General features: G+C 51.0%; 4 protein-coding genes across 4 annotated transcripts; 1 reads left to right on the forward strand and 3 right to left on the reverse strand.

The window, feature by feature from the left end:
- Positions 1-75: 75 nt before the first annotated feature.
- On the forward strand, positions 76-5,075 carry M406DRAFT_93660 (uncharacterized protein; the record flags this gene model as incomplete). The annotated part of the gene is made up of 5 exons (XM_040926256.1): positions 76-799; positions 1,665-1,734; positions 3,767-3,930; positions 4,136-4,379; positions 4,453-5,075. Coding segments are annotated over 5 exons (1,825 nt in total), but the record flags the coding sequence as incomplete, so codon positions are not given.
- A 167-nt stretch (positions 5,076-5,242) lies between these two features.
- M406DRAFT_358359 (uncharacterized protein) lies at positions 5,243-6,512 on the reverse strand. The gene is made up of 5 exons (XM_040923876.1): positions 6,404-6,512; positions 6,320-6,345; positions 6,030-6,082; positions 5,913-5,964; positions 5,243-5,797 (listed from the first exon to the last, which is right to left on the reverse strand). Exons 1-5 carry the CDS (start codon positions 6,404-6,406, stop codon positions 5,611-5,613), a joined length of 321 nt encoding a protein of 106 aa, XP_040771806.1. The 5' UTR covers positions 6,407-6,512; the 3' UTR covers positions 5,243-5,610.
- A 1,190-nt stretch (positions 6,513-7,702) lies between these two features.
- On the reverse strand, positions 7,703-8,393 carry M406DRAFT_358361 (alpha/beta-hydrolase; the record flags this gene model as incomplete). Its single annotated transcript, XM_040923877.1, has 2 exons — positions 8,250-8,393; positions 7,703-8,189 (listed from the first exon to the last, which is right to left on the reverse strand). A coding segment is annotated over exon 2 (486 nt), but the record flags the coding sequence as incomplete, so codon positions are not given.
- Positions 8,394-9,726: 1,333 nt separating this feature from the next.
- On the reverse strand, positions 9,727-10,715 carry M406DRAFT_231054 (uncharacterized protein; the record flags this gene model as incomplete). Its single annotated transcript, XM_040915857.1, has 3 exons — positions 9,727-9,935; positions 10,038-10,212; positions 10,281-10,715. Coding segments are annotated over 3 exons (819 nt in total), but the record flags the coding sequence as incomplete, so codon positions are not given.
- Between the last annotated feature and the right edge of the window lie 1,615 nt (positions 10,716-12,330).

The raw sequence follows: 12,330 nt of genomic DNA on the forward strand, positions 1-12,330 counted from the left end.
ACCAATTTCGTCCTGGCGCCAGACTTGATTACACCACAGAAAGCCTACCCAGACCTTGCGCCACATCAAATCCAGCATGGCTCCAGTACACCTCTCCCTTCACGGACTAGAAATCACAGCCACAGCTGATCCTTTGACGCGAGAAGCCTTTTCACCTTTTGGCGAGGTTGTGCAGAATCCACGACGCGATGTGCACCCTTCCAGGTTCGCCGATGCCGGGCCCCTACCGCACGAGGCTATCTCAGCGAACCAGGGTACAGCCATTAAATATCAGCATGTGACGCGCATGGCCAACAGCTACGACCACGCGCCTAGCGGTGTCCCCGGCGTCGCCGTCATGAACATGTTCGTGTGCGCTGCACGGAAGCTGCGCAGTCATCCGCCTGCTCGGCCAGAGAGGACCTCGTCCTCGTCTACCTTCTTCGAAGTCAACATCCTTGAGCGTCATCCGTACACGACTCAGACGTTCACGCCGCTCAGCATATCCGGGCATAGAGGATCAAGAACTCAGAACAGCTACCTGGTCATCGTTGCACCTAATCTTGCGTCTGGCTCGGGACTGCAAGGTCAGCAGGGACGAGGCTCCTCGGTCCCATCGCCGCCTGATCTATCGGGCCTAAGGGCTTTCATTGCCACGATTGACCAGGCTGTGACCTACGGTGCGGGCACATGGCATGCTCCAATGGTCGCCCTGGGGCCTGAAGGATCAGCGGTGGATTTTGTTGTTACCCAGTTCGCAAATGGTGTTGGGAACGAAGACTGCCAGGAGGTCTCGTTTGGCTCGTCTGAGGATGGGTCGGTCTGCGCCGAGGTGCCAGCGTTGTCACAGCCAAGTGCTTCGAAGTTGTAACAACAACAAGAGGCCCATATGTCGTTGTGCCGTCCTGAAACTCGGAAAGCATCGCATCATCTTGATGCTCCCTTTCGGTGTTGCTCGAGGGCGGACTTGGAGAAAGGGCTGGGTTAGGCCTGGCCTGCTGACGAGTGCATTTACAATACCCCTTGCAACCAGGCGAGTGCTGCTTAATATAAGCCACCCCCAAAACAAGTATCTCATCACATGAGATCATCACAGGACATTCCTTGATGCTGGTACTACAACAACTGACCATGGCTCCTGGATTCACTGAATGAATGCTTTGTAATTAGTCAAAGGGTTATAGAGCAAGACACAATACAATTTGACATTCAGATATATTGCTTAAGTTCAAAACTTTAGATTGATAGCTAGAAACACCTGACTCCTCTTTTCCCTCGCCCTTTTCCTCTGGCTCGACACTGCGAATGAATGTATGCTTAAGCAGCCCAGAACCCGGCCTCCTCACCTGCCTTGAGGCAAGGAACAGTTTACATGCTCACAATCATTTGCTAGTGGACAATGTCTTCCGTCTCATTTCACTGCTCTTTCTATCCCTGATGAAATTTTCAACGTAACAAGCTGAGCCAGGGCAGTGCACTAGCTATCAAGCATGTCTATCAGGACACAAAAGACATGTTATTCTAAACCTTTCCAGCTCTGATATTGTCTCCCTGATTATAAGATTCGCAACACCTAATTGTGCTAGATGCTTTCCCACGACCACACACGCATGAATTAACTCCAAACATGGTTGCCAGTTGACCCGAAACCTTTCAGTATGGGTTTTGGAGGCCTGCCGCTACAGGCTTCTGTATCCCTGAAGAACACATCATACAATCACCTGTCGCTTTGCAGGCAATTACTGAATGAAAACGGTCTGTCTTCACCCATCCACATCTCTGAATCTTGTTCATGTTTACTCTCTCTTCTTCGTGACACTACGGTCGAAACCGGTGGTCTTTTAAAGGAGCTGTAGGAAGTTATCACAATCTCCCTTCATATCTGCTCATACATGCCCCCTCCTCCAAGCGTAACTATACACAGGACCTTGCTTCCACAACAACTTTACTCGTCTGTCCAGTCTGACCACTGCTGCTAATATTGACATCAAGACAGTGCCATACCCACCTCGTCTTCGCTTAACTGATGAGTTTCTCGCGAATAGCGAGGACAAAATAGGTCAGTCTTCCAATCCCAGTAGTCCTTCCTACACGCCTTCTCCTGTACAGCGTCGCATTCCTCGTAGAATGCTGCCAGCATGTTGTGGTTTTCGGGGGTCAAACATATACTAGTACTAGTACCTCAGGCTAGTTCGAACTTCTCGCACAGCATCTCTGAGGTGGCTTTTGTCGCTGAGGTCGACGCTGAGTAGAGAATGTCTGCAGTCGACAAGCCAGGAGGGCGGTAGAGTGACTGCCCGAGCCACCTACTACCAGATATAACAACCCAAGACCATTCCTAATCTTGTCACCTCATCGTCATTCATCACCAGTGACATCCTGCCACAGCGGATCTATGAGCAGACCGCTGGTACCAGGCTGTCCTGAGTCTCCTGGAAAAGTCTTGAACAGAATATTTTTGTTTTGCGGTTCGTGAGTCTGCGAGATTCATGATGGACGTTGTCGATATCACGGAGCCCCGAATTTATCTGAATCACAAGTTGGGGATTAGGTGGGGTGGTTTGATTTCTTGGACTCTCGATGGTAGAATAGTTACGGTCAGTCAAGACTCACAATGACGACAGAGGGCCCCCGGCTAATCGTGAAGAGCGACGCTTGGGAGGCCGCCCTGTTAATCATGAGGGTAAAGATGAAGGCAGAAGCAGCCCCACGGCAGCGTCACCATGGTATGCAGGGATTTACCCTCTGCAGGGACCTGCACAGCATGGGCACAATACCGGGCCAGAGGGTCCAGCTGCGACAAGCCGAGGCAGTCACCTTATCCTAGAGGAAGACTGCTTGAAGCTACCGTTCCTAAATTATCCAGTGTGATTAATCCAAGATGAGGTGTGAGTCTAACTTGAACAGAAAGCAAATACCGTTTCTATAGAAGTACTTGTGCTTGCTAGGTCGCTCTTGCTTGTAAAATGTTTGCAATTGTAAACACCCTATCAAGTAGACGACCGGACGAGACATCAAAAAAAGGGAAAAGAATCCATTCATGAAGATGGACTATGTGTACCCTTTGTGCAGATCCTAAAAGGCACTTTCGATGGGGAAAACGATTAGAGTTCATGTTTAGCTGTGAAACCTTCAGTGAAGATATTTCTTAATATGAATTAGTGGAAAAGATGGCTTATCTGCGTCGTTCCCTCCCGTCTATGACCCAAGCCCCGCTAGACAACGGGGAATTCGAAATTGGGTCAGGATGAAGGCGCCTTTCTCATAGATGTGAAAGATGCCTCCAGGCACCAGCCACAAGAACAGTTCTCCGGATTTCGGCATGGGCAGCCCTTTACTATACATTTAAAATGGGTATACTCGTACTTCTTGATTCAGAGCTAGATAGAAGCGAGAGAATCTGAGGCTTGGCTGGCCAACCGACACTCCTTCACCCCCATCCCCTAGTATCTCACAAAATTACAATATATAAAATAGAATAAAAATTCATTTCTTTTGCAGAGTGGGACAGTTTGTATCGAGCAGGTGGTTTATCTATTTTAAGTACCTTCAATGAGGTGGACTGTCACCAATTTTCACAATGATCAAGGGCGGCTGCGGGGCCGGTGCCGCTCTCGGCAGCAGCAAGGGCGCGGACCTCACACCGCAACCAACTTCGAGAGGCGGCCTGTCGAGTCACCGACAGCAACATCTTCTCTGGACCAAATAAACACATAATTCTTTTCCCCCCTCTTTTTGAAAAAAATAAAATAAATAAAATTCAACAATCCCCTTGGTTTGGATAAAGGCTGGCTGTCCAGAGTTACAGCAAAATCCGGGGTTTTGGTCAACATGAGTCCAGCGCTGGAGTCCACCGACGCCAAGAACAAGCTTGAGGACCTCTCAGGCGTCAAGATCGAGCCCGGCGAAAACCCGTACAATGCCTTGATCAAGGCCTGTAACGATGACCAGGTAAGTCTCAGCAGCTCTTGAGTCGGGCCCGAACTTGTAAGGCTGAACGCCTGTGTTGCTTCCGCAGCAGAGGGGAGACTTCGCTGCTGGTTCCAAAAGGTTCCCGCCATCAGGATCAGGCGGGGTCACGCAGTGAGGAGATAGGGGATGAGGTGGCCGATACGACAAAATTGTAGACAAGCCAGATGCTAACAAAGTATGCTAGGCTGAGATTCAATCTCTATACTCTACACATCGAGTGACGAGGAATGGCCAGCAGAAGGCCAAGTTCCTCTCCCAGGACTTCAAGGAGGTCCTCATCGACCCTTTTCTCCTGAGGCTCGAGAACCCGACCCTGGAGCCCGGCTTCTCTGACCCAAGAAATTGCCTGGTTTTCTGGGCACGGCCGCCGGACCATGTGGTCAAGCTGGTTGCTCACCTCCAGGCCTTGCTGAAGAAAGCGGCTCCCAGTATGTTGTGTCTTGTTCCCCCGGGTCAGGGACCCGTAGTTTGCATACTGTGCTAATCCGCCACGTGGTCCAGGTCTTTGGCTCATGCCCACTCATCGCGTGCATCTGACCGCCCTTGAGGTGACACACAGCCGGACACCGCCCGAAGTGACGGCCCTAGTCAACAAGATGCGTCCCACCCTGGCTGATCTCACCAACATTACTCTCACGCATCGCTCGCGCCTTGTCAAGCCCATGCTCTCCTATGACCTCGCCGCCATTGCAGTCTCGTTCCTCCCCGCGTCTGGGGAGCCCGTGGCCTCTCCTCCGCCCTGTGCCACGTCCGTCACTGGAGAACACGACGCCAAGCATCACGGGACCAACGACGCCTACACGTACCATCATCTCCGCAGGGACCTGTTTGACCTCGCCAAGACGACGGGCGTGGACATCGACTCGCGCTATGTTGTCCCCAGCGCACACATCACGCTGGGACGGTATCTGACGCAGGAGGATCATGCGACCCCTGAGATGCGGGAAGGCTGGGTGAGGACGATTGACGAAATCAATGCTTGGCTGGAGAGAGAAGTCTGGGACCAAGTAGATGGAGAGTTTGTCGGGGAGTGGATGGTCGGCCAGGAGAGGGGATTGGACGCAAGATGCGGGAAACTCTGGTATGGAGGTGGCAGGTCGCTCATGCAAGGCGAGGGATTCTAGGTCCAGCCTTTGTGGTTTGAGAGGGCAGAACCGGAAAGGCTCCAGGCAAGGTCATATGTACACACATTCATACATACATAAGTATATAGATCAAGATCGGGCTTCGTTGCTCAAACAAGCTATGGTCACAAATGCATGTCGCATGTGGTGTTGATAGTCCCTGGTATGGTGGCTCGACTCTTTTTTATTGTCTCTTCTCGGTCGCTGGGCTTCAAATCACTGCGTTCTCGTGAACCTGCACATTTGTCTCACAGCACGGTCGGACTTCCATTTCAAATCAAATCAGTACCACATGGAACTGTATTCCATCTTCCCTATGTACTGAAGCCTCCTCACAGCAACCGCGAGGACCCGAAAGCAGGCAATGCACGCATTTTTATCCTTGCGCCGAAGGACCCGTCCGTAATGACCACCGTCTGCCGTTTGATTTGTAGGTAGAAAAGTCGTGAGAATGTTGTGTCGTGGATGCTCGGCCGCAGACCAGAAGATGTGGATGACCCAAGACAAAAAGCAAGTAGCCGTTCGATTACCGCGCTTAGAAAACCAGAGCAGCACCCTTGGTCTTCTTGTCACCACCCAGCTCAAAGTGCTTGCATCGCTTCAGGGCCAGTTGCAGCTTGGTCTTGCACTGGGAGCACTCAAGACGCAGCACAACCTTCTTGGTCGTCTTGGCCTTCTTGTGGAAGACAGGCTTCGTTTGACCACCGTATCCGGACTGCTTCCTATATTCATGAATTATCGTTAGTGGTCATTCCATAGATGCCGTCAAATCGTCGGGGGGTTCGGAGACAACTTGAGGGGTTCGAGGATGGCTGTGTCGGTGGAGGTGGCACGTACCGGTCGTAACGCCTCTTACCCTGGGCGAACAGGGAGGCCTTGCCAGCCTTGTCTATTCGAGGTATCAGCATCTCTAATCGCAATGTCCATTTCCCATCCTAAGCTCGGAGAACTTACACTGCGTGACCTTGTGCAGGGTGTGCTTCTTGCAGTCCTTGCCCTTGCAGTAGCTGTATTCCTCAGTAATCAGCGCATGTTCCCATTTGATCCATGAATGCTCGTGCCGCCGCGCGTAAGGCCGTCTCCTCCATCAACGGTCACAATTCTTCATCCTCCTTTTTCTGCGTAATTTGATACGAGTTCGTCGACAATAGATCGTTGGGATCGTTCGTTGTTCGCATTCACCATCGCAGGACTGGTCGACGTTCGCGGGGCAATGAGACGAATTTTGGCTGGGTGGCACTTACGTCTTTCTGGTCTTGGGAATGTTCACCTGAAAGGGGAAGGTCAGCATAAGTATAGAAGCAAACTTTCTAGGTCGCATATCGTACCATTTTGACGGTATTGACAGGATGCCTGTTGAATTTGCCGTAGGTGGGTGGTGTCGGAAACGAAGTTGACGATTGAAGACGATGGAGTCGGTAGCCCGTCAATTTTCTCAAGGAGCGAGCAGCGGGAGGTGGGAATCTGTGCGTCCAATCAATCGTCCGCATTTGAGGACGCCACTCTCACCAGCCACATTGAGCGCTCGGACCTTCTCATAACTAAGCCAACTATTGTGGCGTCAGACGGCCCCAGCGACATTTCAAATTTGCAGCCTTCACAAGCCCAACCCACCTATCATTCCACTTTAGTTGGGTGTTTTATGATTGTCTAGAATTGCCGTTGCATGAGGCCACGCATGCCAGGTCAACATGGAGATGTCAAGTGCATGCAACTCGGATGCCAGTCGACCAACTCAAGACGCTTCCAAGCATCACTTCTTGTGAGCTGGGGCTCGTGTGCGACCGCTAAAGGCGTTTCAATGTTTAGACGGTTCAACAATGCATTGAGAACTTCCGCGCAGACGCTAGTATTCCAGGATTCTGGGCCGGCAAAATACATTACTGTGTCTATTTGCGTGACGCCTGGCTTGTCCCAGAATGTCATTCTTTACGGAATCCGCGCAATCAATATGTTGCAGGTCCTGTGTCCTCGGCACTCAACCTCCAAAATGCATCGATTCCTGTTGCAGTGGAGCCCATGGTGAGCCGCGCCAACAAGCTGACAGCAAGTGGGAATGAGCTCGGTGTTGGCATCACAAACTCAGATTGATGGATAATTTCTCTTCCTCATCTCGGATTGACCTATCGAGGAGAGATTTCCAATTTCTGAAGGATAGTCCGCTCTGCGGTATCTCAAAGATGCCAGATACCTTCCGCCATCTTCACAGACCTTCTTTCTCGAGCATTTCTGCTATCTGCAGGTAGAATGCGATGGCATTGAAACTTGGAAGAGAAGTTTAGCGGCGATTGTATCCATGGAGCCTAGGCGGATGAGAGGATCAACTTACGGTTCAGGCTCGCCCACCAATCTCCGCATCGCCCATTTGACTCTGTTCGTCCAGTTGATCAGATCAAGATGGCTCACCCCCTCCAATGTCCCTTTGTATGTCCCCCACCTGGCGCTGTCCACACTGACTAACCCATCATTCGGGCCCTCTTCGCCAAGGATGACTCCATACGATCTTCGAAACGGGCTCAGCAGTGGCGGTGTCTGCTTCAACGCCGCTCCGTATGAAAAGTACCTTACATCCGGGTCATCTAGAGTCCTGGGGTTGAAGTCCTTGTTCATGTATTTCCGAGTCAGCTGGGTGAACGCCCCAGTCCCGAGCCCCGTTGTGCTCTTCCAAACATTATACAACCGAGGCAGGTTTTCCTGCCCGATCTGATCAAGCAGGAAATCCGCATACGCCGAGCCGTGATGTGGAGTTGCGACCGTCACCAGCGCCCTCACATTGATGTCGTTCTCGGGCTCATTCTTCTGCTCCTGCGCAGCGCTTCGTGTGCGGCGTGCCTTGCTGATCATGTAACGTGCATCTAATCCACCCATCGAGTGAGCGATGATGTTGACTGGTCTGCCTTTGGAGTTGGCGAGGATGTGTTCGCGCAGCTTGGCGGCCCGCTCCTCGATGCTTCCTGACGGCGGGACCGTGGCCGTGAGAACTTCGTTGCCGTTTGCGATCAAGGCATCCTTGATGCCGTGCCAATAGTGAATCGGAGGCAGGTAAGACCCCGCCAGTTTGAGTTCTGCGAAGCCAAAGAGGCCATGAGCCAGTACGATTGGGTGCTTGGGCATCTAATCTCAGCGTCAGTCGTGGGCTTCGCACGTCGTGGCTGGTAGGCGAGCAATGCGTACTGGCTAAGCAAATGTATGTGACAACCCTCGGGAAAGGTCAGTATGACGGAGTTCCCTTCCACCCGACAGTGCTAAAAGAAATGTAAGGTGACAATTTTATATTATCATGATGACTTTCTGGTTGAATAGTCCCGATTGCGAGCCGGTTGTCTCCGGTAAAGTTCCCGTCGTCTTACCAAGCCTGTTTGTTTTTCCAGTTCTGACGGTGATGTCACTAGCAATGGTAAATAGAAGAATAACCCTAACCCTCTCTCAAAAACCACACACGGAGAGCAACATAATGGATAAGAAATGGTCACTCCAAGCCAGCGACATTTTCGATAGCCGTATATATTGTGAGAGATGTACATTTCAACACATGGCCCCTCCCGCGATGTCTCAAGGGCCAAGGCCTCAAGCTTCTTCAGCGTAGCTGTTTTTTGAATTCTGGGGTGTCATTATGTTTAAGGCTGGGAAGCTTCAAAGTTGGAAGGGCTCTGAGGTATCGCTTTCATTTGGATTCTTATAAGGGAGGAGATGGCAGTAAGGGAGGGAAACTAACTCAAATTGAAGCATTACTTGCCCCAGCTACTTTATGGGGTGTAGCAAAATGCTAATATGCAGCCAGCAGGGCATCAGCTTGATTATGTTAAACCGAGTAAGAAGTCAAAGGGTGCCTCAATCATGTGGGGTAGGAACAATAAGATCTAAAGAAATTTATCTAGGGGTGTTTTGCTGGTGCATTCTCGCGAAAATATATTAGCCAGCTTGAGCGTGACGAGGTTGTGAGTGAGTCAAAAGTGTGCCATTAATTCAGGACAGTTACTTAAGTAGTAATATTCTCAGGAGAGATATCCGATGATCAGGATTCGCTGTAATAATCAGAAAGTCGTGTCTGGTAAAATTTCGTGTCCCCGATAGAAATATGACGAGCCACCCCGCCGGAAAGGTAGCAAAATAGTCGCTGTTCCCCATGCCACTGTGAAGTTCCGTCTTTATCCTCTCTAATCAATTCCGTTGTGTCTTTCCCTCTGCGCACCGTCCAGGTTATATCCCATCACCAGAGGGTATCATCTCTCCTCATGACCTCATCAGCTGCTCTGGGAGAGCATCTTGTCCTCGTCGCTCTTCCGCTCCAAGAACCTGACCCGCCCGTCCTCGACCATTCGCTCCCCGGAGCAAAGACGTGCGACTCCACCACGCGGCCCTGTCCGTACAGCTGGTTCAGGGGCAGAGCCTGCGGCGGCGGCGGCATATAAGCTACTCGAGATATCGCGGGAGACTCATAAGGCAGTGTTTCTGCATTGGCAGAGCTGGCAGAGACCTGTCGTTTGTGTCCTGGCCAGCACCGCGAGCAACACGACTCGCTGGCCGCCAATGCCGTGTTCGTGTCAGTGTTTTGGGGCGAAGGTGTGGATCTTCCGTAGATCGCACATTGAGGCAGCCTGTGGAGTGGTTCTACAGGATGCAGAGATGCAGAGTCACGGTGCGCTGTTGAGTTTCGTGGGGAGGTGGTGGTCCAGGCGTCACCGAATGCCGATGGTGGGTGTGCAATTGTGAGAAGGAACACTGCAAGAAGGACGAGACCACCGTCGAGCACAGGCAGGTAAAATTGTGATTGTGATAGTGAAGAGCTCAGACCGCTCGAAAACTGGACAATGCGGGCGACGGTTCGGACGAGAATGAAAAGCAGGGATAAGTTCAGACCTAATAACAAGTCGGTGTCAGCTCTTGCTAAAGCCAAATGAAGGACAGCTGAGTAGATAAGGAGGGAGAGTAATATGGGAATAGCTAGCATCGAGAACGTACACAACATGGTTGTCTTGAACTTGAGTGACAGGTAGACGTAGGAAAACCGTGGATCAAGAAATTGTCTGCTCTGAGCGACTCGAAACATGAAGCACAAGTACACGCCAAAGAAAACCAGTATGCTCATGATTTGCAAGATCAGACCGGCTACAATGAAGTTGGTGCCTTCTTCGATCTAGTAGTTGTAACTTGTCAGATTCGTGTCATATTAGTGTCCGGCGGCTCAACACAGCTTACCTGCACTTTGTCAAAGCCCTCTGCAGCAAATGCACTCCCGAGTGCCTGCAAAAAGAGTGTGCTGATGTCGAGCAGGAACAGGAAGCAAACGATCCAGCCTGGGCTCAGACCGATGCTCACGTCACTTCCATATAGGGCCATTATGTGAGGGAGAACAGTGTAGATGGCCGCTGTGATGAGAGTGGGTCCCATCGTGGTCCCGAGGAGGAAAACGAGAAAATATGTCTTGCTTGCAAGATCGGACCGGAGGAGCAGTGTTCCCACATAGCCGAGAATGTCTAGTGCCAGGCCCGTTATCAGGATCAAGGAATATGTCGTCGTCTTGGACCTTGTTAATTCCCAGAAAGTGACCACAGCAAACAATGCGAATGCTGCCAAGATCACCACCACACCCGTGAGAGATGGCAACATTATAAAGTAGCCACTGTCGACGGGGCACGTCGCCGTCGTGCAGTCGTTGTCAGACATACTGGCCATGGTTGATCACATTCCGGCGTCGTTTGGCTCCGAAAGAAAAGAAAAACAAAAAAGATGAGGATACAGAGTGCGAAGGATGAATGATGGGGGGCTACTCGCCACATATAACGGCCGATGCTAGGAAAATCACAAGCCGAAAGACTAGACATAGTTTGGCAGGTGAGCCCGACACTCTGGGTCGGCTGTATGAGCGTGTGCTTAGACATGCATGGATGGTTGTGAAGGAACATGATATTTTGTGTCCAACCAGCATGTTGGTTCTCACTTGATGGTGACTGGGTTGCACTGAGTTTTGTGCACATTGACTGGTCACCGCCAGCAGCATACACACTGGCAATTCATAATGCATGGTCATCGGCCTAGATACGGAAGCTGCATAAGAATGGCACAGTTCTCGATCCATGCACGTTTTTCTGTCTCGTGCTACAGGCTTCTCATGGAGCAGTGCCGAGTCTGAAGAAGACTAGAAGCCTAAGGACAAAGGCATCGAGCGTACAGAAAAATGTGCCGAACACTTGAGAGAGTCAAACCTGACGCGTGTCCTGGGCTGAATGGTCGTGGCGATTTCCTCAAGCCTGAGAGGACTGTTGCTGCACGAGCTCACTGGAACAGCTGTACAACCTCATAGCACACCGTGGTTGGTTCAAGCGGCGTAGCATCGAGAGAAAACGCGCAAATTAGGAGCTGACATTCGACCCGATACTCTGGGACCTGTTCATGCCTCTTAGACAAGCGGGGCATCAGATCAATAGAAGTCATCTTCACAAGGGAGATGTGGTGAACTTCCGTAGTGCGCAAGTCCCAGCCTCGATCTAGAATGGCGACTTTCGTCCGTTGGTCTTGCAAGGCAACGGCAAGCCAATAGATAATTGACTGTTGGATGCAACGATGTTGGATCGGCGTGGGGCATGGGCCGACCTCGCCGGTAGTGTGCAGCTTATCGTACTCCAGATCCTGATTCCGCGGCCGTTTTCATAAAATATGCAAGTTGGGGGCGCAGCTCAAAGCACAAGCGCGTCAAAAAGATGCCTGTCTCAAACAACATAACCATGCGTCGGCGACAAGAAGAAATCAAATCGTATTTGGTAATGACAGGTCATTTGGCGCTCTGCGTAGAGCCGTGATGTTGATGATTCCTTGTCTCCCCGCCCGCCTCTTTTGAACATCTCTTTCTACCCTCCTGAGCAGGCAAACAACGGTCTTGTAAAGATGAGTATGACCGACGAAAAGAGGGAGAGGAAGCTAAAAGACCTGTGTCCGCATTGCTTCGATGGAATTGACAAGTATGCGGCCAGGTGAAAAAGACTGGGGGGCCGTATTACAATAAGATGCTGACCATTCGGCATTTGCGGTAAACGCGACGTCTCAAACCAACGCGCTATCGACGAAGAGTCACTCTTTCCCATGTGAAATGCATATGACAGTCATAATTCCTGTAGAGGTGTGTGTATCGTGCCTTCCAAGCCACTGCCAAACCAACCTTCCTTAGAATTCAATGCCGCAATGCGTGACCTATGGAGTGTCAGGCTGATTGCCTATATTTGGAACAGACAGATTGCTTTTTGATTTAGCATCCGAC

The sequence above is a fragment of the Cryphonectria parasitica genome (assembly GCF_011745365.1).
Source record: "Cryphonectria parasitica EP155 unplaced genomic scaffold M406scaffold_9, whole genome shotgun sequence".
Taxonomy (NCBI): Eukaryota; Fungi; Ascomycota; class Sordariomycetes; order Diaporthales; family Cryphonectriaceae; genus Cryphonectria; species Cryphonectria parasitica.